At 45.6% G+C, this 23,490-nt stretch overlaps 1 protein-coding gene across 3 annotated transcripts in view; it reads left to right on the plus strand.

Annotated features, from left to right (window-relative positions):
• Positions 1 to 23,490, plus strand: part of SHISAL1 (shisa like 1) — a 607,509-nt gene that overhangs the window by 435,230 nt on the left and 148,789 nt on the right. For 2 of the 3 annotated variants that reach the window (XM_085652450.1, XM_085652449.1), the window contains one exon: positions 411 to 702. In XM_085652450.1, the coding sequence (XP_085508576.1) occupies positions 411 to 702 (292 nt within the window). Of the gene's footprint in view, positions 1 to 410; positions 703 to 23,490 lie in introns of those variants that run through there. The other variant, XM_085652451.1, reaches the window with a different exon arrangement.

A 23,490-nucleotide genomic window follows, 5' to 3' on the forward strand; every position in this document is an offset into this window, starting at 1 on the left:
TATTCCAACAGTGGTTTGCTTCGTGTGTTAGCTCGCACAGTGAAATGAGGATTGAGTACATAACTTCCAAAAGTCTCAATCTGAGTGTCTCTAGATCCTCATTAAAAGTCTATTCAGTGCCTTAAACATAATCCCTGATTGTTGACGGTGTTTGTAAATTAACTGCCTTTATAGGACCTTTGCTGTATCATTGACAGTTTGTCAGTGCATTTTAAAATGAAATGAGTTTATAAATGATCAATTAAACTGAATAAATTTGATATTTTACTCCCGATTTTCAAAAAACCTATTCGAATTAATAGAATATAATGCCTATTTCATACTTTATATGTTCTTCCATTGGAAGTTCAAGCTCATGAACATAATATATTGCTGAATATTCATTTTTTTTTCTGTTTTATTTATTCCAGCAATTACAGCGCACTGGTCGGCGTGTGGATCTATGGATTTTTTGTTGTCATCTTGTTGGTGTTGGACTTTCTGTATTACGCAGTAAGGAACTATGAGTGGTGCAAGTATTATCTGGCACGGTGGGGCATCCAGGGGAAGTGGCTGCAGCAGGGACAAGGCCAGTGGAACAGCCCTTCTCGGGACACGTGCCAAGTACAGACTCGTTCTCAAAGTTCACAGGCTGTGCACACATTAAAAGGAGATGCTGTGAGCTCACCACTGATGTCTTTTCAAACTTCAACTGCCTGGTAAGATTGTGTTCTTCTTGCTCCTTTCAAATCTTAGATTGCAAGGATATTTTATTTTCTGTGCTGCCCTACTGTTACATGCGCCTACTTCCCGTAAGCAGAACCTGCGCAGTGTGTTGCACCACAACCTCGTGCTTATGAATGAGATGAAGTCAGAGATAGGTTGCCTTTGCAGATTTGCATGTGTTATTTTTTCGTCTTTGGAGAATTCCATTCTGCTGCAGGGTGCACTTGTAGGAGAGGGGCGAGGGCTACACATGGGTAAGAAAATGGGGGGCCAACAGGAGTCCAAAAGTATTATGGGTGTAATGTGTGCAAGGAATAGTACCCAGTTTTTGGTTGTTAAAAAGACTGTGGAGAAAGGAATGCCCAGAAAGGATACCTGAATCTCGGAGAGTCAATGGCAATCTCAACATTTTCATACCTCATGCTCGGGTACCTGACCTCCTCAGCCCTGAGACTGCAACCGTTTTTGAATTCTTCCTGGCATCTGCACTTGTCTCCTGTCAGCAGCCATTAATCAAAGGCCTCCATAGCTTGGTGGTATAGTTTTGTCTGAGTGGTGCCACTTGATACACCAGCATTTTCTCCTCCCAATTATCAGTGAATTACACCCGTGGGCTACTTGCTTTTGCTGTGCAACCAGCACTTCTGGTTTGTGCTCCATAAAACTGCAAATACATAAAGCCCTAAAAACTCATACTTACAACAGCCCTTGTGAAAACCAGGTTTGTGTGGCGATGGAAACTACACGGTCAGCTATAACCTGTATCTCGATTAAACCCTGAAATATTGAATTGTCCTCAGAAACCCCAAAATATTATGAACATTAGCGTGAGCCAAAATATGCACGTTTGGACCTTACACAAGAGGGCGAAGCTCTTCCTGGTGACAGATGGGCCCAGAATTACCTGCAGCCACGACACCCCTGTCCTCGTGTGGGAAATGGGGAAAGATTCATTTTGCCCACATTCCACGTTCTCATATAATGTTTCATATTATCACATGTATTTCTTTATAGATTATTTTCCTTCAATGTCTTGGACACCTTTAATGTCAAGTTTATATGACTGTTCTTTACCACCCAACCAGCAGACATTTAGGGGGTCATCATGATCGCTGGCGGATCGCCACCGCCCGACTGGCAGTGGCGATCCGCCCATGATAAATCCCTGCCTGCCCGCCATTTACCCCCCACCAAATTAGCATGGCGGGGGGTATCACAGCGGACAGAAAAGGGAGACAATATGGTGGCTGTGCTAATTCATATTATCATGGGCATTCAGAAAGGCCTTTCTACAATGCCGCCATGGAAAGGCCGGCCGAGATTGCTTTGGGGGCCCGTTACGGGTCCCCAGGGGGGGGCGGAAGGGTTGTGGGGGGCTGCACTTGGGGGGACCTATGCTACTCCCCTTCATTGTCATACACAAGGTGGCAGGCACCGTGGGGTGCCTTTCACGTTCTGCATGCCAATGCACAACATGCATTTCTAACATTGTGGTGGGTGCTGCATACAGCACCGCCTGCCGCAATGTTAAATATGCGGGATGCGACTGCCACCCTGATGGGCACAGCGGGACCGCCACACCTCTGGCGGTCGGTCCCGTTTACCGTTACGGTGGCAGGGGGTGCCCTTAATCTTCTTTGTACCCTCCCTATTCATAGCTGACAAAAGGACTCCAGTAATCGAATCAAAATCTCTGCATTTGCTTTATATATTTGTCTATGTTTTTACTTGTATAGCAGGCTAACGCGCTAGAGTAATTTCCACAAAATATAAAACGTTCATAAAATAAATCAAATAGATGGGGTCTATTTTTCACAAGGGCAATGTTTTATTACATTTGAATGGAGTGACCATAAGCACTTACTAAGAGGAACATATATCTTGCTTACCGTTATACAGCTTATAATGTACACGTGACCTTGGGCTTTTAAGCCTTGTGGAGAGACCCCCGGTAAAAGATGTGAACATAGGGTGCCGAAAACTAAGAATAACACAGCCATGTTTGAGTCTCCATTGGCTCGCTCCTCATAGATTCTCGAAAGACTTGGCATTCTCAGCTAAAGTGCAATTATGCATTCAGAGCCTGCCTCAAGCCTGTCACTAGGCCAGGAGTGCTGTGGAAGTGTGCTCAGCTTGTGTTTGCCTTGCAGAGCATGACTACAAAAGGGAAAACATGCAGATGCTTAGAGGGAAGGTCTGCCAAGTTTCCAGCCTGTAGACGTTAGTAATTATACACAATTAAGAATAACACATTACTAAGAATGTGCGGCCACTAACTCCAATGTCTGCAAAATAAAACCAACCAAGTGTCTCATTCCTGAGTGATGTGCGGAATCTCGTTAATAATTCTCTCAGTGCATTTTGGAATAACACGTTCGAATTATATGCTAATGTGACGTCACCAAGATGTGGCTTATATTATCTTTGCACCTCATGCCCCATGCAACGAAGTTACATCCACAAATAACTGCCTTATCCGTTGATTCCAAATGTTTAATGGAACTCTTCTGATTGTAAGCTACACCATAATATTTAGTTCAAAACCGGAAAATATTAACTTGAACAGTGGAAGCCAATATAAGCACTAGGCTCATGGACAATTCCTGCCTCTGGGTGCCTGCTCTGTCAGTCCTTGAAGAAAGACTCCGCATTCTGCTGCTGCTAGAGGAATCAACTTCCCTCCTTGCAAAACTCTGGATGCAACATACTCTCTCAATACCTTTTTTTACAAAATGCACACCGTAGAAGGGGAAACCATATACCTACCAAGTCCATCTGTTGCTGGACATAGCGGGGTGAGGGGTGTAGGGCGGTTTGGTGGTTGTGCCGGTAGGATCAGTGATCATGAAGGGGATGATGGTGTGGTCTGTCAAGGTGAGTTCATTGATGTGGCTGTACTTGACTCTGGCTGTGAAAATGGGGTCGAGTGTGTGTCCTGCACTGTGCGTGTGCGCTGTGCATGGGATTGGTGACTCGTTGAGCATGCTCATGCTTTCAAGGAGGTTGGTGGTGTTCATGTCGTCAGGGTCGTCGGGGTGGAAATTGAGGTATTTGAAGAAGATTTAGTGCTTAGAGTCAATGGAGAGCAGTGCAATGAAGTCTGGGATGGCATCACAGAAGTTGAGGCGAGGTCCTGGAGGTCTGTGAGTGAGCATGCCTTTGATGGTGGTTTTGCCGTCAGAGTTGGAAGTTGAGATGCTCCATGATCGGGGTGGCATTGTGTGCGGTAGTGGTGCACTGTATGGCTTCCTTGTGATTTATGGTGATTCCACCTCCGTGTTTGTTGACGTGGTCTCGCTATGTTATCTTATAGCCATTGGGCACTGCTGAGGCAATGATAAGCGCTGATGCAGGGTTGAGCCGGGTCTCGAGAGGAAGATGATGTCATGGGGTGAGAGAGGGGATGGTGTGCCAGATCTCGGTGGCATGTTTGCAGCAAGACTGTGTATTGAGCGGGTGCTCTGGGGATGCAGGTGGAAAGCAGTGCCGGCAGGCGAAAGGTTCTACCATAGACCGAGGTGCGGCAGTAGTTGTTGTTGCAGTGTACAATGTACGGAGCTCGGAAGCGGTGTTCCTTCAGGTGGCAGGAGCACTAGGGTTCCTGGCAGTGGGCGTGGTCCAGGCGCGGATGGGCACAGATGGGCTTGTCTTTGGTGTGCCCGCAGGTTGGCTGCCTCCATTTAGTAGGTTCTGGGAGGGGCACTGGGAGGCAAGTAAAGAAATGGTGGGAAAAGCAAGCGGTGGCAATGGGACATTGGAGAAAGCCAAAAACACTGAAAATGCTGAGCAAAGAGTGAAAATGGTAAGATACATAAAGAGTACAGTTGGGCTATAAAATTAAAGGCTGTGGGGAAGGAGAAACAGAGTTAACAGGTAGATAACAGTATTACAAGATACAATGTTACAGAAGGAGAAATGGCTATTCACAAGGAATACGAAGATTATGAAAATGATAACAGCAATGTAAAAAGGCTATGAATATGATAAACAGCAGTGTAAAATGGGGAGCAACCAGGCAGCTGGGGTGAGCGGCGTGAAGCAAAGTGGGGAGCTGGTACTAGAACTTGCTCCATGGAATAATAAAATTAAACCAGAATTAAAAGATTAAATACTCCTTTTTTTATATGCCAATCTACTTTAAATATGGGTAACCTTAAGTTTATTTATGAAAAATGAAACCCATTTTATCTTCTAATTATAATTATTACATATGAAATTCACTAATCCCTAACTGCATGTATGTTTATGTGTATGTGTGTGAACACAGATATCTATTTCTAGCGGGTAAGCCTTCTTATTCAATGTTTACCAGTGGTTTGAAAGCTCATATTTCACAAATAAGGTGTCTACTATGAAATACCTCCTATATTTTACATTTCTGAATTCATCTGCAGGATATTTAGTTTCCCTAACGAATAAAATAAAATAGTTGGTTATTGCAGCATCTTATCTTTCTTTAAGTGGTGATAGAAGACAAATGCTTGACAATGACACTGCTGCCCTCAGAACATTAATCAGCACACTTGATAGGTTCACCCTTGCAGGCCTATCCTTGATGCAAGCATCTATCAATGAATCCTCACCAATGTCTGAAAATTAACATTAGAAATATGGAACCTGTAAAAAGTTATTGTCTCACATTGCACTTTACTTTCTTTCTTTATATATGTCTTGTTAAACCTGCTCTATAATTTCAATGTTCTACAATAGAAAATCACATTTAACAATGCATATTTTTAATTTACTTATTCTGTTCTTTGGGTTTAATATTTGGCTTACAAGAATTCACATTGTCGCAATAAATAGGATGCTTGTTTCTGGTCCAGGGAAGAGCTGGCTTGGCAGTTCGGGCTGGACTGTTCCCATGAGGAACAGAGTCAAGACTGATTTGCATATGGATGGGTTCAAACTGGGGTGGCGTGTTGAGCAAAAGATTTTTGGATTAAACCCAGATCTTTGTGACTGGGGGTGAAGGTTTGCATTGTTCAGCATTCCGTCCATCAATTGGTCCTTTTGCTTTTGTCGCCCTAAATGGGAAGAGTATGCACAGATGTGGGTCCCGTGCTCACTGCGCCACTGGATTCAAGCTAGCCTGGCTAATATGGGCCGATGCCCTGAAACCGGTTCCAGGATGCTTGTTTCCGGTCCAGGGAGGACCTGGCTTGGCAGTTCGTGCTGGACTGTTCCCATGAGGCACAGGGTCAAGACTGATTTGCAAATGGCTGGGTCCAAACTGGGGTGGCGTGGTGAGCAAAAGAACGATGGATCTTTGTGACTGGGGGTGAATGTTTGCATTGTTCAGCATTCCATTCATCAATTGTTCCTTTTGCTTTTAAATTTTAGAATATTATCCCCAATAGAAATGCACATTTTCAAAACACTGATGAGCATATATCAGCAGTCTCAGGCTGGAGGTTCAGAAAACATTTATAAACCACTCAACCTTAAGCCTCTAATATGCATTTATCATATAAATGTTCGGGACTTGCACTTAAAAAAAAACAACAACAAAACTTACCAGCCAAGGGAAAACCTGCAAAAGCAAAATACTTAAAACTTACCTGCAATGTAATGACTCCTGATGTAGAGCCCGAGAAGTAATAGTAGCATGTCCTCATTCCGATAACTAAGGCTCCACTCTTGTCTCATCAGCATAATCAAGGAATCATTGCGATAAGGTAACAATGCTGACAACACACAGAGGATGTGATGACAAAATCACAATATTTGTGCTCAGGAAATATAAATCTATAAAAATTTAGTAAATTGTAAAGTTGCTAGCAATTTTTGCAGCTTAATTTCATGACTTACAGAGCATGAGATGGATCATGGAAAGAAAAACATGTGCAGACGTGATTAACATTTCACAGCCTATGAAAGGCTACGTGAAATGTAAATGAGAAAAGTTATAAAATATATGTACCTCGATGGTTGGTTCGGCAGAAATATGTTTACCATATGAATGTTTCAAGATCACACTAGGAAAGCTACTCTGGAAATAGTTTGGGAGACCTGCCTATTTGAGAAAAACTACATGAGCTGATGACCCTCTTACTAAGTGATTGGTGGTCGGCTAGGCTGGGAACAGAATTGAAGGATGAAGGAAGAAGCCTATCTTAAAATGAACTTTTATAAAATACTATACAAATGGTACTTGTCTCCAGCAAAACATTTTAAAGCTCACATGAAACGTGACCCCCACCTGCTGGAGATATTGTGACCCATATGGAGATATTGTCCATTTGGCCTGGGATTGTGTGCAGCTATAGACCTATTGGAACGAGGTGTGGGACTCGATCAGCACGACCCTGGGCTCCATCCGCTTTTGATGAGTAGGTTTGCACTTTTATATGACTCATCAGTCTTGCCCTTGATGCCACACTACAGGTATAGGTGTTTTGCTACAGCTCTGGCTGTGGCCAAAGTGGGTATTTTACGCCACTTGAACTCGAATGTCTTCATACTTTACAGTCATTGATTGAGCAACATGTATACTGTAGCTTCGTATGAGAAGGTCCCCTTTACATTGGAAGACCATCTACACCAGTTGGAAGAAGTGTGGGGCCTGTTCATACATTAGTCCAGTTTCTCTATCCTCCACTCCCTATATAACTTGGTCTGCCACTACTGCGAATCTGCAACTGTGCCTGTTGGTGTTCCCCACCCTTTAGTTTTTCCTGATATACTACAGTTGGGAGTTACTTCTCCTGGACCCTTCTGACTCAGGGATTCTACTTATTCACATCATAAATATTTGTATCAGCAGTTATAGTTGTTGACCAACAGTTTTCTCTTTTGCACGAGTGAAAAATGTTAGTCCATGTGAAGATGCCTTATTTTCCCTGGGACCCCCGCCCCTCTCCCTGATGTCTCCAATTTTTGCTCATTCCCCTTGTGTTTTGATTGTGTATGCTGTCACAGACCTTGAACTTGGAATGTGTCTAAACGCCAGTAAATAATCGAGAAACAGAGAAAAACTACATGAAAACGACTTTAGGTTGTAATATGTGAGGATTACAACCTGGGGTGCCTCAATGAATATGTGTTGCATACTTAAGTGCATCTAAATAGTTATTAGCAGCTGGTTGGTAGTGGGTGCCGATCAAATTCTTTTTAGTCAGCTTTTCAATGTTAAAAAAAAATATAGAATTTCTTCAATGTAGATTGTTTTAGCGTTTTTTAATGTAATATTTGTTAACACAATCTTGCAGTTTTGTGTGCCTGGAAATAACAAGTTGCTAAGTAATGAAAATGTTAAAAACTTCATTAAAGGAACATTCCCATTTCTTTAGTGGTGTATTGTAAAAGAACAACTTCTTGAGCAAAGACTTGTGTGGTTTGAACTCAATTCATTCTGTTTTTGTGTTCAAGGCCTCCATAGTAAAAGATACACAAATAATACCAATAACAAGAACATGATCGCAAATTAAATACATTCTAGATCGTAAATGAGAAGAAAACATGTTAAGAGAAAGCAATTGACTTATCTTAAATAACAGGAATATATATAATAATTAATGGGCACTCAAAAAAGCAGTTTGCTATACTTCTAGGTGTATACAGTATTGACATTTGTATTTAAATACTTATCACCACCTTACGGTGTTATGGGTTTGTAAATAACAAGTTGCCAAGTAATGAAAACATTAAAGGCTCTTACTGAAGAAAATTCCTCACTTCTTTAGTAGTGGTAAAATAAAAAAACAAGTGCTAATATGCTTGAAAAAGCTTCATGTGATTTGAATTCAATTAATTTATTTTTTGTTAAAGATCTTTGTACTAAAAGATACACAGATAATAAGAAGAAGAATTATCTGCTACCAAAGATAATTAAAATACATTCTAAATCTTTTTGAGAAAAAATACAGGTGGTGAAAGAAGTAATTGACTTATCTAAAAAAAGTATGAATATATTATTATATTGTTAGATTATATTGATGTATCATAAAATAAAACCAAATCAGAGTCATATTGCTTACATCCTAAAACATTTGCAGCTTTAACTAAAAGGAAAAGCATGATTTATGTAATTTAAATAACATTGTAAGCGACATTGGTCCCTTCAATAGGATAATGGACAGTGGTACACAGAACCACAATAGGATCTGTGTTGACATTCTCCAAATGAAGACTCAGTACATATATTAAATACAAAATAATTTGGAACCATAAAGTAAGAACATGTACAAATTACGTGGGCAGAAGGTTGGAAGTCAACAGATTTCCAGACCTGAGGCATTTATATACATGGTGACTTTAACAATAAATACATTTTCAGTCAGTCACAATAGAAAAGGCATCTTATGCTCCACAGAAATTCACATGAGCCAATTTGAATTCAAGATACATAAGTCAACGACGTTTCGATCTCAACTAGAATTGGGTGATCATCATCAGGACACAACATTTTGTTTGCCTGAATGATAGCCTGTACAACAAAGGAAAAAAGGGGAGCAAGCAGAAAACATGAAAAAAGGAAAAAGAAGGGGGGGAGAAGAAGACAAGGGGTTATAACGGTTCCAGATAAAACCGTTTGGTCAAGACACCAATGTGTAGTGCATATCAAACCTGTAACGTAGGTGAGGTAACCTACATCTAAGTGCCAACATGCCCCTAGTGCTGCAAGCCAAATAAAAACTAGCAATAATGTGATTATAGGAGTTGCAAAAATAGAGTAGATTGTAATAGGCCGTAAAAACAGGGTGATATTATGGAGCTGGGTATACAGATCCGCTAATCTGTTGATACTCTGTATACAGTATTATATAGGAAACCACATTGGTGTTTGTTAGGGCTAGGAGAAGAAAGGTGACCTAAGCAGTAATAATGAATAATAGAATCAAAGTTACATTCGGGGTATTTTTCAGTAGAGCGCACATGCATAGTGCCAGTGTAGAGGCGAGGGTGAAACTTGCTTGGATAAAATACGGGTCGTCTCAGCATGATGGTGGAGTCCCGTCTGTCTCCACAACTGATCCCTTAGCATCAGATCCCCGATGAGGGCGGGGGTTTTCCACTGGCCTGGGAGAGAGAATGAGCTACATCACCAAGGTCCTACGGGACTGCATCAAAATGGCAAAAAGTAACAAACCGCAAAATAGACTTACCGGTTGAAGCATAATGTCGTGATCCGGTTTCAATTCGCGATGATCCAGGTATCCCACAAAAGGGATCCTGGAGGGAGGGGCAAAAAAATCCAGTGCCTGGGTGATAACCGTGGAAGTAAGTTCAATATGAGCAAGCTGTATTGCGCCTAACTCGGGCTACTAGAGGCGGCGGTACGAGTCAAACTAGCATGCAGGTGATATCAGCTTGTGAATGGTGGAATTTAGGCACCATGATGGAAGAGCGAAATAGAGTGTAACGGGATGAAGAATAAAATCGCAGTGACAGAGTATAATCATTAGAAAAGAGAAAATTAAAGATATATGGTCATAACCATAGTGAATGTTAAGCAGTGCAGAGAATGAAATCATAAATGAAAAGAGCATCAAGACAGTCAGTCTGAAAGGTGAGCAGGAAACAATTGGTAAGAGAGGTAAAAATAGATATAAATTAACAGTAAGAATCCAGTGTGGGGCGATCTCAGAATGATGTCCTGCATTGTGTATGATATAAGAAGAGTAGTTCTAATAAAAGACTGAGGCAATATGAAACATAGCATCCAATTGAGCTACCGCATCAACATTCTTTTTAACGGTCTCATTCAGATTGGAGAGCACCTGAGAGATTTAATCAGAAAAGAAGTGGTGACAAGATTACGTTCTCATGATCAATTAGATGTTAGAGACATGTGTTTGAAGCAACATATAAACAATCGTTAGGAGTACTCACAAACAGTGTGGCAAAGCCGAAGTACCTAGGTAAAGGAATGAAAAAGTTATGTTCTCATGATCAGTTAATATGTGGCTTATAGTATAGTGGAAAAACAACAGTTGATGGACAGAATGCAGAACAATGTCATACATTCACCCCAGTACAGAGGTCTGGGCCTAAATCCATCATTTTTTTGCTCACCATGCCATTCCAGTTTGAACCCAGCCATGCGCAAATCATTCTTGACCCTGTGCCTCATGGGAACAGTCCAGCCCGAACTGCCAAGCCAGGTCCTCCCTGGACTGAAACCAAGCATCCTAGGACCGGTTTCGGGGTTTCACTCCTCCTCAGCCAGGATAGCTTGATTCCAGTGGCATGGAGAGCACGGGACTCACGTCTGAGCATACCTGTCCCACTCAGGGTGACAAATGCAAAAACAACAGTTGATGGACAGAATGCAGAACAATGTCATACATTCACCCCAGTATAGAGATCTGGGCCTAAATTCATCGTTCACCGGTCCCAGGATGCTTGTTTCCGGTCCAGGGATGACCTGGCTTGGCAGTTCGGGCTGGGCTGTTCCCATAAGGCACAGGGTCAGACTGATTTGCATATGGCCATGTCTGAACTGGGGTGGTGGAGTGAGCTAAAGAATGATGATGGATTAAACCCAGATCAGTTGACTGGGGGTGAGTGTTTGATCTGCTCAAGCGCTCCGTCCATCATCCCCTTTGGTATCACCTTATAGTATAGTGGGATAGATGTGCTGGTTGGAATACTATGACTTCTCTCAAAGGCACCAAAGTTTATCTGAATGGTATGAGACAAAGGTCATAGATTCAATGGAACAATGCACAGATTAAATCAAATTAGTCCAATCCTCCATTTTGTTAAGCCCAGTATGTAGGCTATTAGTGTGTAATATCCATTTTAGTTCCTCCTATTGAGGATGGTGCTGATGTCTGTGGTTCTCGGTGGAAGTTTTATCACGGTGATGACTTGCCGTTTTAAGTCATTCTCCATGTATCCTTGGTCCGTGAAGCGTTCCACAAGTCGTGCGTTGGGTGTCTTGCATCTAAGGCTGCTTCGGTGCTCGCAGATCCGGATTCTGATCTTTTGGGTGGTTTGGGTTATGTAAATTTAGTTACAGGGACAAAAGATAGCATATACAACATTGGCAGTGTTACAGTTAGAAAATTGCCTCAGCGTTATTTTGATATTTCTGAATGCAAACTCCTTACTTTCCATTGGCAAACACTTCAACCTCCACATTTGAAATGGCCCATCATAGGCCTAAGGCCCCAAATGTCAGTAGTAGTGTGAGTCGGATTTTTAGGGGGAAGACGTTCTAATGTCGTATCGTCAGCATTGAGTATTGGCCATTGTCTCAAGATGCATTTCTTTATCAAACATATGTTTATTTGCATTTTATAAAACAGACATTGTTAGGTTCACAACAACCGGAGTATCAGCGTCTTAGGATACAATACACACTGTCACGAGAGAAAGCAAGGCGGAGGATACTGGCTTGGACACCTCTATGCCAATCCGTTGAGAAAAAAATCTATAGTAAGCTGTACAGTTTCATAAAGTTCATAGTCTTAGTATGTCCTGTTCTCAAAAATAGGTTTGCACAGTCCATCGTGTCGTGACAGGCTAACAGTTCAACCTTCCAACCGGGAAGGCACTCCAAGAAAAAGATGATATTCCAAACGATTAAACCAAAAAAAAAAAAAAAACTGTCCCCTTACCCCCCTAATAACTAGGTATGTGGTGGTGACACTACGTAGGGAAGTTGGGTGGCCGTCTGGGCAAAGGTGCAGTATGTTAGAAATGGAATAGGTGCATGTCACTGATTGACGGAGGACCCACCGCCAATGGCAGGCCTCTCGTAAGGAAGGCAACTAATGGACCCCATTTATATTCAAAGCTTTTATAATCATCGCGGAATATATCCACCATTCTTTCCAGACAGAGAAGTTTCCACAGTTGCGCGTGCCATATTGAGAGGGAAGGAGCTGTCCTCCTCTTCCAGGCTGCCACGATTGTCACTTCCGCCGCACCTATACAAGTCCACATGACTGCTTTGTCGGCCCTGGTCTGGTGTTCTAGGGAGAGATATCGAAGACCCAGAAGAACTCCTGCCATGGTGGTTGGTATGGGATACCCCAACATGGTTTTGATTTGTGCTAAAATTTCTTCCCAGAATGGCTGTATAGTGGGGCAATCCCACCAGATATGTTGGAAATCCCCCAGTAACCCACAACCCCTCCAGCATCTGTCAGTTGTGTTCGGAAAGATTCGCTGGAGTTTGGCGGGGACAAGGTACCAGTCCATTAGGGTTTTTAAGTGTGCTTCTCTAAGTTCTAGGGAGTGATTGAATTTTGATATATCAGACCAAAGTGCCGTCCATTCTCTGTCATGGATATCATGCTGCAACACCCCCTCCCACATGGACATGTATTGTGGTTGAGCTGAGTGTGTGTTGGAGAGCAGATAGTTATAGAGGAAAGAGATCACCCTTTTCATGGAGCCCACCGTTCTAACGTACTTCTCGAATCCTGTTTTCTCCCTCGTGGCTTTGTCATGTATGCGAGGGGTGAGAGGCCAATGTCTAAGTTGAACGTTTTTTCAGCTGCGCCCTTCTGAACACTCGGTCTGCGAGCAAGCATGCTCAGGATCTGTTTAACTTTCTCTCTGATTTTAAGCCCGCCTGCCTTTTCCTTACAGAAACGTGGCTTGGCGAAGCATCAGGCCCAGATGTAGTAAATGCCCTGCCCTCTAATTACTTTATACTAAGGAAAGACCGGAGTAAAGGCAAAGGAGGGGGAGTGGCACTGGTGATTGACCGACGCTTTGAGTGTTCTATCATACCCACTGATGACATTCGTGTGGTTGAAGCTTTGGGTTTTTGTCTAACACTTTCACCCGCTCAATCTTGCGCTGGTTTGTTGGTTTACAGACCCCCAGGCCCTGTTGGTTCATTTAGCGAGGAGTTGGACGCTGTGATCTCGGTTATGAGCGTTCAATTTAAGCATTTCATTCTTCTGGGCGAGTTTAACGTTCACTTTGATAATGCGGATGCTGCAGACACTATCAAAATTTTAGATATTACCACTCCTCTGGGCCTATCACCCTATGTAGTGTCGCCCACTCACAACAAAGGGCATACATTAGATCAGATTTTCTCCACCTCCTCTGTTACAGTTGCGCCCCCCCTTCCTGTGTTATGGTCCGACCACCTTCTGGTGACTTTTAATATCCAGTCTAAAATTACTATGACTAGTAGAGGTGACGGGTGTAAACCCCGGATGTCGCGTCCTTTCCATCGAGTAACTCCGGAAATGGTCGATCAGTATCGGCTAACCCACCCCTGCTCTCTTACGGGTGATTTAGAATTGGACCGAGCCCGTTTTCAAGCATGGCTTGTGCAGTGTTTAGAGGATTTGGCCCCGCCTAGGCGGTCTTTTAAGAAATCCTCGCGAGCGTCTGCCCCTTGGTTCACGCATGTGCTTAATTCCAGCAGAAGGCTTTGTAAGAAAGCCGAAAGAGCATGGCGAGCAAACTACCTGGATCCTTTGAGGGAGGCCTATAGGTGTTGCGCCAAGGCCTATCATAAGGAAATTTATCTGGCCAAAAAAGCCTACTTTGCTCAAAGGATTGACGAGGTCGCCAACACCAGCAAAGAAATCTTCGCGATTGTGAAAGAATTCACATCACCAGCTGCTATCACTCCTAAGTGCTCTTTTTCGGAACCTTGGATTCTGCAATTAGCCAGTTTTTTTGCCAATAAAATTAAGAGCATTCAGGCAACTTTTCCATCTTTTGCGCTGGGGGGAGTGCCCTGTCCTGAAACCCAGGCTGTTGTGTCTGACCCGGGAATGCCCAGTTTGATGAGTTTTCCACCTATTGAACCTCAAGTCTCACTGGAACTTCTCTCCAAAATGAGATCCGGCTCTCCACTGGACCCCTGTCCCGCAAAGTTTCTAGCTAAAGTGGCTCATGCTATTAACCCTATGGTTAACCCAATTTTAAACTGCTCACTGGAAACAGGGATAGTGCCGCCTGCCTGGAAACAGGCGATGGTCATTCCTCTTCTGAAGAAGCCTTCCCTGGACCATGCCAATCATGCTAATTACCGACCTATCTCTTTGCTCCCTGCACTGGCTAAAGTGGCAGAAAAGCATGTTCAGTCCATCCTCTCACATTTTGTTGAGTCCCATGGTGTTTTGAACTATAACCAATCCGGCTTCCGTGCGAATATGAGCACGGAGACGGCTTTGCTGGAGGTGGTTGAGGCCATTAAGGAAGTTCAGGACTCCGGGGGGAAGGCACTGCTGGTGCTGCTTGATCTCTCGGCGGCGTTTGACACCATTCCTCACGATCGCCTATTGGGGCGTCTTGCAGAGATTGGTGTTGGAGGAACGGTGTTCAAATGGTTTAAGTCCTTTCTGACCAACCGACAACAGACAGTCTGGGCTCCTCCGTACTCCGCGGCAGTGCCGCCTCTGGAAGTGGGAGTTCCTCAAGGGTCAATATTAAGTCCGACTCTCTTTAATATCTATATGTCCCCTTTGGCGGCGCTGGTTGAGTCTTTTGGTGCCCAGATTGTCTCATATGCTGATGACACCCAGCTCCTTTTCACATGTGGAAAAGATATGGACTTCAACGGAGACCGCATTAAAAGCTGTCTGGGTGCGGTTTTTACCTGGTTCCAATGCAATCAGCTTAAATGCAACTCGGATAAATCCGAGGTTCTCTTCTTCGGTTGTCCTCCGGAACCATGTTGGACGTCCTGGTGGCCGACGGATATGTTTCCCCCTTCCGACGTGGCCTCGGTGGCTAAAAATCTCGGTGTTAAGATGGACAACTGTCTTACTTTTAAACCACAGATTATGAGCCTAGTTGGTCAATGCTTTGGGATTCTAAAAATGCTAAGAAAATGTCTTCCTTTCCTTTCCTTCGCCCATAGGAAAATTACGGTGCAGGCCATGATAGGATCTAGGCTGGACTATGCCAATGTCCTTTATCTGGGTCTTCCGAAGCTCCTTCTCTCACGCCTGCAGGTTGTGCAGAACTCGGCCACGCGGGCAATCTTTGGCCTTGGCCACCGCTCCCACGCTACGGGACTGCTGCAGTCTCTTCACTGGCTGCCTATTCAGAGGCGCATTGAATTCAAGGCGCTCACTATGGCATTTAAGACCCTTTATGGCACTGGTCCCCTCTATTTGAGGAAGAGGATCGGTTTTCATCTGCCGGCCAGAGCCCTGCGTTCTGCGTCACTGTCTCTCACCACGGTCCCGGCAATTAGGCGCGCCCGGATCGGAGGGCGATCCTTTAAATATCTTGCGCCCCGGGCCTGGAATGCCCTCCCACTGTCCTTAAGAAAGAGTGAGAGCTTGATGGCCTTCAGAAAGAAGCTCAAGACATGGCTGTTTGGCCAATAAGTTTTCTCACCCCTGGTGGAGCTCTACGGTTATGGGTCTGACAGCGCCGGGACACTCTGCTTGAGTAGCTGAGCGCTTAACAAAACCCTAAATAACATAACATAATAAATAACATACGTTGAAGGTAGTGAAAATGTTCCCCTGGTGGTAAGTGGAAATCTCTTCTGCAACTATCAAAGGTGAGGATGTTGTGGAACAAGTGATCAAGCATGAGGCAGCCACCCTCTCTCCAGGCATCAAATGGGCCTTTGTGTAGGGCAGGTGGAAAGGCCGAATTAAAGTGGATTGGGGTGTATGGGAGGGGAATGTGGTCCATCCCTTGTCCCCTGACAGAGTCCCAGACCTTCAGTACGGTGCGTATGGGGGTGCTAATGTATGCGGGACGATCTTTCTTGGTTTTCCAAATTAGATCTCATATTGTCCTCCCTGCCACTCCTCTATCCATATGTAGCCAGTGCTTCCCTGATTCTCTTTTAAACCACTCTGTCACTATTCGCAATTGTGAAGCTTTGTAATATAACCCAATATCTGGCAGTCCCACCCCCCCTTTTGCTCTAGAACGCCACAGTATGGAAAAAGATAAGCGGGCTCGCCCTCTCTGCCAGATGAACTGTGTAAGCAGAGATTTGATTTTAGGAAGAAAGGCAGCATCTAGGTCGATAGGTAGGGCCTGAAACAGGTATAATAATTTGGACAACAGTGTCATCTTGATAGCGTTAATGCAGCCAAGCCAAAAAATGAATTGGGGCTTCCATCGCTTAAGATCATTTTCAAGTTGACGGAGGGCGGCGGAAAGTTGGCTTTATAAAGCCCATCCACACGTGGGGTTAGCTGGATCCCCAAGTATTGGAGGGAGCGGCTGGTCCTCTGCAAGGGGGATTGCGATTGGAGGACCTGTGCCTCACTATCCGGCAAGGTGAGATTAAGGATTTGTCAAGATTGGTTTTAAAGCCGGCTGCCACTTCGAATTTGACTAGTTCTATTTGCAATGCTGGATGTGACTGAGACGGGTCCGCGAGTGTCAGGAGCACAGCATCTGCAAAAAGCGATATTTTGTGGTTGTCTATCCCAAAGGGAATCCCCTGAATTGCCAGATTATTTCGAATCGACATTGCGAATGGTTCAATGCTTAGTGCAAAGAGCAGGGGTGACAAAGGGCACCCCTGTCGAGTGCCTCTCGTGAGAGAGAAAGGGGCTGATAGCACTCCATTGACCTGAACCCGAGAATGGGGCTATGAATAATTGGCCTTAATCATGCGAATGAATTTGTCTGCAAAGCCAAAGGATTTAAGGACGCAAAAGAGAAATGCCTAATCCACCCGATCAAAGGCCTTCTCGGCATCCTGCCCCACAAAGACCGCAGGTATCTCCCGTTTGGTGGCTTTCTCAATTAGATGTATCGTGCGTCTGATGTTGTTGTGCGTCTGCCGCCCTTGTATAAAGCCAGATCGATCGGGATAGATTAAGTCAGGCATTAGATCCTGTATCAGATTTGCAAGGATAGTGGAGTAAAGCTTCACGTCCATGTTTAGGAGTGCTATTGGACAGTAAGAGGCACAGAGCTGTACATTTTTCCCAGGCTTAGGATAACCGTAATCACTACTTCTGCCATCGAGGGGGTCACTTCTCCAGTCTCGGCTATCTGGTTGAATAGGTGTGTAAGGTGGGGAAGCAGGTCAGGAGCAAAGGTTTTATAAAAGTGGGCTGTGAGACCGTCCGGCCCCGACGCCTTGTGTAGTTTAAGGGCTGCAATAGTCTTGCCCACCTCCTCCGTGGTTATAGGAGCCGTAAGTTGATCATTCGTGGCTTGTGAGATGCGAGGGAACCGCAGAGCCCCGAGGGAGCTATCTTGCAAAGCCATCTCTTTTGGTTCCGCGGTGTAGAGTCCCTTGTAAAAGGAGTGGAAAAGGTCAGCTTTTTCTCTATCTGTGTGGATCAACCCGTTATTCCCATCTTGTAGTCCTCCAATGTATTCCCTCTTGCGCTTCTCCCGTAATTGTCACGCTAGGTGCCTGCCTATTTTGTTCTGCCCTGCTATTGTAGATTGCGTTCAGCTTGCCACGCAGAGCCGTAAGGGGGCGTAAGGTTACCCTGGAGGGATTGTTCTTGTGTGCTTGCTCCGCCTGTTCTAGCTACCTCTCTAGACTCTCCCGCTCCAGTGCCCGCTGTTTATTCAGGGTGGAGTTAAGCTCTATACATTTACCCCGTAGGACTGCCTTAAAGGCATCCCAATTGTTACCTGGGGAGGTGTCTTCAGGCCTGTTAGCTTTAAAATACTCTGTGATAGCTTCCCGCGGTTCTGTATGGAGCACTCTGTCTTGTGTGAGAGAGACTGGGAAGTACCATTTAGGGTTCGTAGTGGGGGCCGATCCCCACTGTAAGCAAATCGCTAACGGGCAGTGGTCCGAGATGGAAAGGGGAAAGATCTTAGCCTCACTAAGCGTGCCAAATAGTCTTTGATTGATAAAGATATAATCCAATAGGGAATAAGTGTGGTGAACGTGAGAGTAGAATGTGTAGTCTCTAGTCTGTGGGTACAGGGTTCACCAGGCGTCTCGTACGCCTAAGTCGTGTAATCTCTGCTTTATATCTACAGTGGAGGAGCCAGTGTCGGATCAGTGTGGGTGAGTGCTACGTGAGATTAAAGTCCCACATCAAAATAGCTGGGCCTTCCGCAAAGTGGTCCACTTTGTCTAGCAGGATGTTAAGAAAGCTCATTTGGCCTGTGTTAGGAGCATATGTAGCAATAAAAGTGAATATCGTGCCCCATAGAGTACCCTTAACCAAGACCATCCTACCTTCCTTATCAGATTGGACGTCCAAAGGCTGGAATTTCGTTGAGGAATGAAATAGGAGCACTACTCCCCTGTGTGTAGTAAGCGCTGATGACCTATAAATAAGGGGATATTGTTTGTATTTAAGCCTCAATTCATCAGCTCTCCGGAGGTGAGTCTCTTGGAGTGCTACTACATCAAAGTGGTGGTCCGTGAGTTACTTCTATACTTTTTGTCTCTTCTGCGGGGAGTTAAGGCCCTTGACGTTCCACGAGGCTATTGTGATTACCATCTTATCAACTGGGATTCTCCCCTCCCTCCTCTATATCTGCCACCCCGTGCCTTCTCAGCAGGAAATTTGGTAACAAGATCTCCCTGCGTCTCCCATAGTGGACATGCATCTGCCCTAGTGCCCGTGTGCCCAGTAGGTATGTAGTACCACCATCAAATTCCCAATCCCCCCCCCTCCCATCAATGTGAAAGAAAAAATAAACATTTCCCATCCCCAACAATACCAACTGGAACTTATGCCGAATGGAAGATGGTACCCCAGCCGTAGTTGAGGTCACCCACTCGGTATGGTTGGCAGATGGCGTGACCAGTATTCCCATCCACGCCCATCTCGGGGGGTTGCTCCATTGCTCAGGTTGCCAATAGCATCAGTCTCAGTTCTTGCATGGTGGCCAAGTGCCCACATCCTGGAATCTTCCATGAATCTGAGGCCGGAGATGTCCTCACGCTGCAGCAACTGGTTTCTCCCGGTGGGGGGCCAAAGTAAGCAGTTTGTGTAGGTGCAAGAGACCCAATACAGTTCTCACTTGTGATTCCCTCTAGAGCACGTGGACCAACCCGTAGAGGAGGAGCCATCCGGGCTGGAACCTTGTGAAGTGCCAGCTGTGGATTCAGGATCAGAGGCAGGAAGACCCAACAGGTCCAGACCCTCCCTCAGGTCAGTGATGTGACGCTGTTTGTTGTTAAATTCGAAGCTCAGATCAAAGGGATAAGTCCAAGGGTACCTAATTTTGTCGTCTCGGAGCTTGGATGTGATGGGCTGGAACTGCTGCCGCCTCATTAATGTGGTAGGAGCCACATCTTGATAGATGCTACACGTGTGCCCCTGGAAGGAGATTGAGTTCTTTTTTCTGGCTGCTGCGAGGACGGCCTCCCTCACCTTATAGGAGTGAAATTTCACGAGGACATCTCTTGTGCGTTTCCAGTCCCCAGTTGCTGGGCCTCCGACCCTATGCACCCGCTCAAGCCTCATTTTTAGAATCTGTGGGCTAATGATTTCTGCAAAAAGGCCCTCCAGGAAAGCTTCTAAGTCGGGCCCTTCCGCTCACTCCTCCAGGTCGCGGACCCATAGGTTATCTCTTCGTGCCTTGTTTTCAAGGTCCTCTGCTTTCATTTGGGTTTGGCGCAGCTGATCCTGGAGGGCGCAAACCGTATCCTGCATTCTGGAGATGCGTTTGTCAACTTCCTGGGTCTGTTCCTCTAGTTCCACCACTCTGACTCCCACAGAATCCACATCTCGCTGGAGGGAGGCCATTCGGTCATTGAGGCAGCTTTTCAGCTGGTTGATAGAACCCTGAATGTCGTGGCTCAGTTATTTCCAAAGCTCCATCTTCAAGTCACGCAGTGAGGCCATGAGGTCTTCTTTAGTGAAGGCCATGTTATCGGTGTTGTCTTCGTGTTCTACTGAAAGGGGTTTATCTGCGTGAGCGAAGAAATGGGATACCCTAGTCGCGGCTTTGGTCACGGTTTTCTTAGGCGGCATAGAGGCGAGCCCACCGAAAACCACGCTGTCGCTGCCTCAGTACTCTGCTGCTGCCGCGATGTGGACCCCCGTTGGATATCTCAAAGTAATATCAGCGACGCACAGCACGTGTACTGCTTCTGCTTCTTCGTTAAGCACCCAAGATCTCGGTCCTTTTCCTCACTGTTTATGCAGGGTCCGTGGTGAGCACAATTCCTCCAAACAGGTCCCCAAGCGTCTTGACTACGGGTCGCGGGTCACCTCCCCGGACATCACCCACCTCCACCACCACAGGATGCAGCCATCAAGAGCATCTCCCCCGTCGAACAGTCCACCATTAACCCAGGCCTCACCCCAATGCTGTTGTTCTCCTCTCCGTTGAGGCCTTTATCAGGGATGTGATTGCTTCAGAGGTCTCCGCCGGGGGTGTAGCCCGGCTTCTGTGAGAGTGGGCGGCCGTTACACCACTTCAGCTATAGCTTGACCCACAGTCCCCAGCGGAGAGCGAAGGGATCTCACCGAGACTCTGATGCAGTGTTTGGGCCCGGGGGATAGACCTATGAAGCTCTTAATACTCGCTGTGTGAGGGGCCTAACATGTTGTTGGTCCGGCATCTTAAAGTCAGGCGCCGGTCTGCACGTTTTCCCCGGAGTCATGCAGATTCAATCCTGCCTCTCTCTGCTTGCGTGGTGGGTCTGTTGACGGTGCTGGACAGAACTATGCATGCACCAAAGTCTCACGCGCACCCCTCATACCACTAGTGGACACCCGTAGCGAGTATTTCTCCCGTGCCCTTTGGATGACAGGCAACCGCTCCTCCGGCTCCTCAAACTATGCGGTGTTGCCTTGTGGAATCGCCTCACAGACGGGCGCCGATCCCGCTGGGCGCCGAGTAAGGTCACAAGATGGCAGCCGCTGGTGTGCAAGTGAGCCCAAGGGCGTTCCGGCGCCACTTCAAAACAGTATTATTGTGGAGCATGGTGAAAGCACTCGGTAACAGTGGTACCGGCCGTGCTGGAACCGCCTCATGGATGGGCGCCGATCTGGCTGGATGCCGTGTTAGGTCGCAAGATGGCGGCCGCTGGCGCGAGTGAGCTCACGGGCACTCCGGCGCTCCCTCAAGACATTTTTATTGCTGGTGCCAGAGCTTCGTTCAGGGGCTCCACGGACGCCCAAGGTTTTGAGGCTTCAGTTGTTTCTCAGGGCATTGGCTCTGGTGTTGTGATGCGGCCAATATCCCCCCGAGACACTGACGCGGACCGGGATCCGAGACGGATTACGTCCGTTCGGCCATCTCGCCCAGCCATGCCCCCTCAAGATGCATTTCTTGACTTGATTGGAAACAGGAGAGAACGTTGTCACACATACTAAGCGATCATTTTCTGTTTTAGACTTAGGTGTCAAAAGTACTTCTCATGGGCAATACCATGCTCTTTTCAATGATCTTCTAACAAGTTTGAGTGGATAGCCCCTGATCATGCATTTACTGGCCAGATTATTGGCCTTGTGGAAATAATCCTGTTTGAAGGAACAATTACTTCTTATATGTAAAAATTGAGAGAATGGTAGAGAGTCCCTTAATGCCCATGGCTTGTGTAAGAGAGTAAGGTGTTTCTCTCAGTCGGTTTGCGAAATAGTGTAGTATACAGATCACCTTCAACCGATTTGATGAGTAGGTCCAGTAAAGCTGTTTGGGATTTGCTGTGTGTTAGGGTGAATTTTAAACCTTTACAGTTAGCATTCGACCAGTCATTGAACTTGATCAAAGCAGTTTCAGAGCCTTGCCAAATCATAAAAATATAGTCGATGTATCTTTTCCACATCATGATATTGGTCATATAGGGGTTGTTATCGGATAAGATCTTATTCGTTTCAAGTTTATCCATATACAGTATCGCAAAGTTTGGAGCAAAGACTGTTCCCATAGAAGTTCCTTTGATTTGCTGAAAGATTTGACCGTCGAATGAAAACAAGTTGCTGGTTAGGCAAATCTTTAGCAAATGAAGGATAAAGAATGTGGGACCGAGTGTGGGCGAGTCCTAGAATCAAAAATGTTTTTAAAAACATCAATACCTTCCTCCTGTGGGATATTGGCGTATAGTGATTCGACGTACATAGTATACAGTTGTCAGAGTCAAAGGGTAAATGTTCTATTAGGTTGATCATATCCATCGTGTCCTTAATATAACATTGTGTGTTGGGTACAGATTATTTAATAATGCAAACTACACAGCGTCCTAATGGCTCAAAAATCGAGCCACAGCCAGACACTTTACCAATTCTAGTAGGGATCGAAACGTGGTCGACTTATGTATCTTGACTCCAAATTGGCTCATAAATTTTTGTGGAGCATAAGATGCCTTTTCAATTGTGACTGACTAAATATGTATTTATCAATCAATCAATCAATCATATGTAGAGTGCGCTACTCACCCGTGAGGGTCTCAAGGCGCTGTGAGGGTGGGGGGGGTGCTGCTACTGCTCGAACAACCAGGTCTTGAGAAGTTTCCTGAAGGTCAGTAGGTCCTGGGTCTGTAGCACGTGGATGGGGAGGGTGTTCCATGTCTTTGCGGCGAGGTGGGAAAATGATCTGCCGTCGGTGGTCGTTCGGTGGATGAGTGGGACGGTGGCGAGGGCGAGGTCAGCGGAGCGAAGCTGGCGGTTCGGGGTGTAGAAGGTGAGTTGTTTGTTGAGGTATGTTGGTCCGGAGTTGTGGAGTGCTTCGTGAGCGTGGTTGAGGAGCTTGAAGGTGCGCCTCTTGTTGATGGGGAGCCCATGCAGGTCTCTCAGGTGGGCAGTGATGTGGCCGTGACGGGGGATGTCAAGGATGAGGCGAGTGGAGGCGTTCTGTATGCGTTGAAGTCTTCTATGGAGTTTGTCCATGGTTCCCGCGTAGAGGGCGTTGCTGTTGTCCAGCCTGCTGCTAACGAGGGCTTGGTTGACCATCCTTCTGATTCCGGTGGGGATCCATCTGTAGATCTTGCGAAGCATGCGG

This window comes from Triturus cristatus, chromosome 4_1 (assembly GCF_964204655.1).
Source record: "Triturus cristatus chromosome 4_1, aTriCri1.1, whole genome shotgun sequence".
In the NCBI taxonomy this organism is placed as follows: domain Eukaryota; kingdom Metazoa; phylum Chordata; class Amphibia; order Caudata; family Salamandridae; genus Triturus; species Triturus cristatus.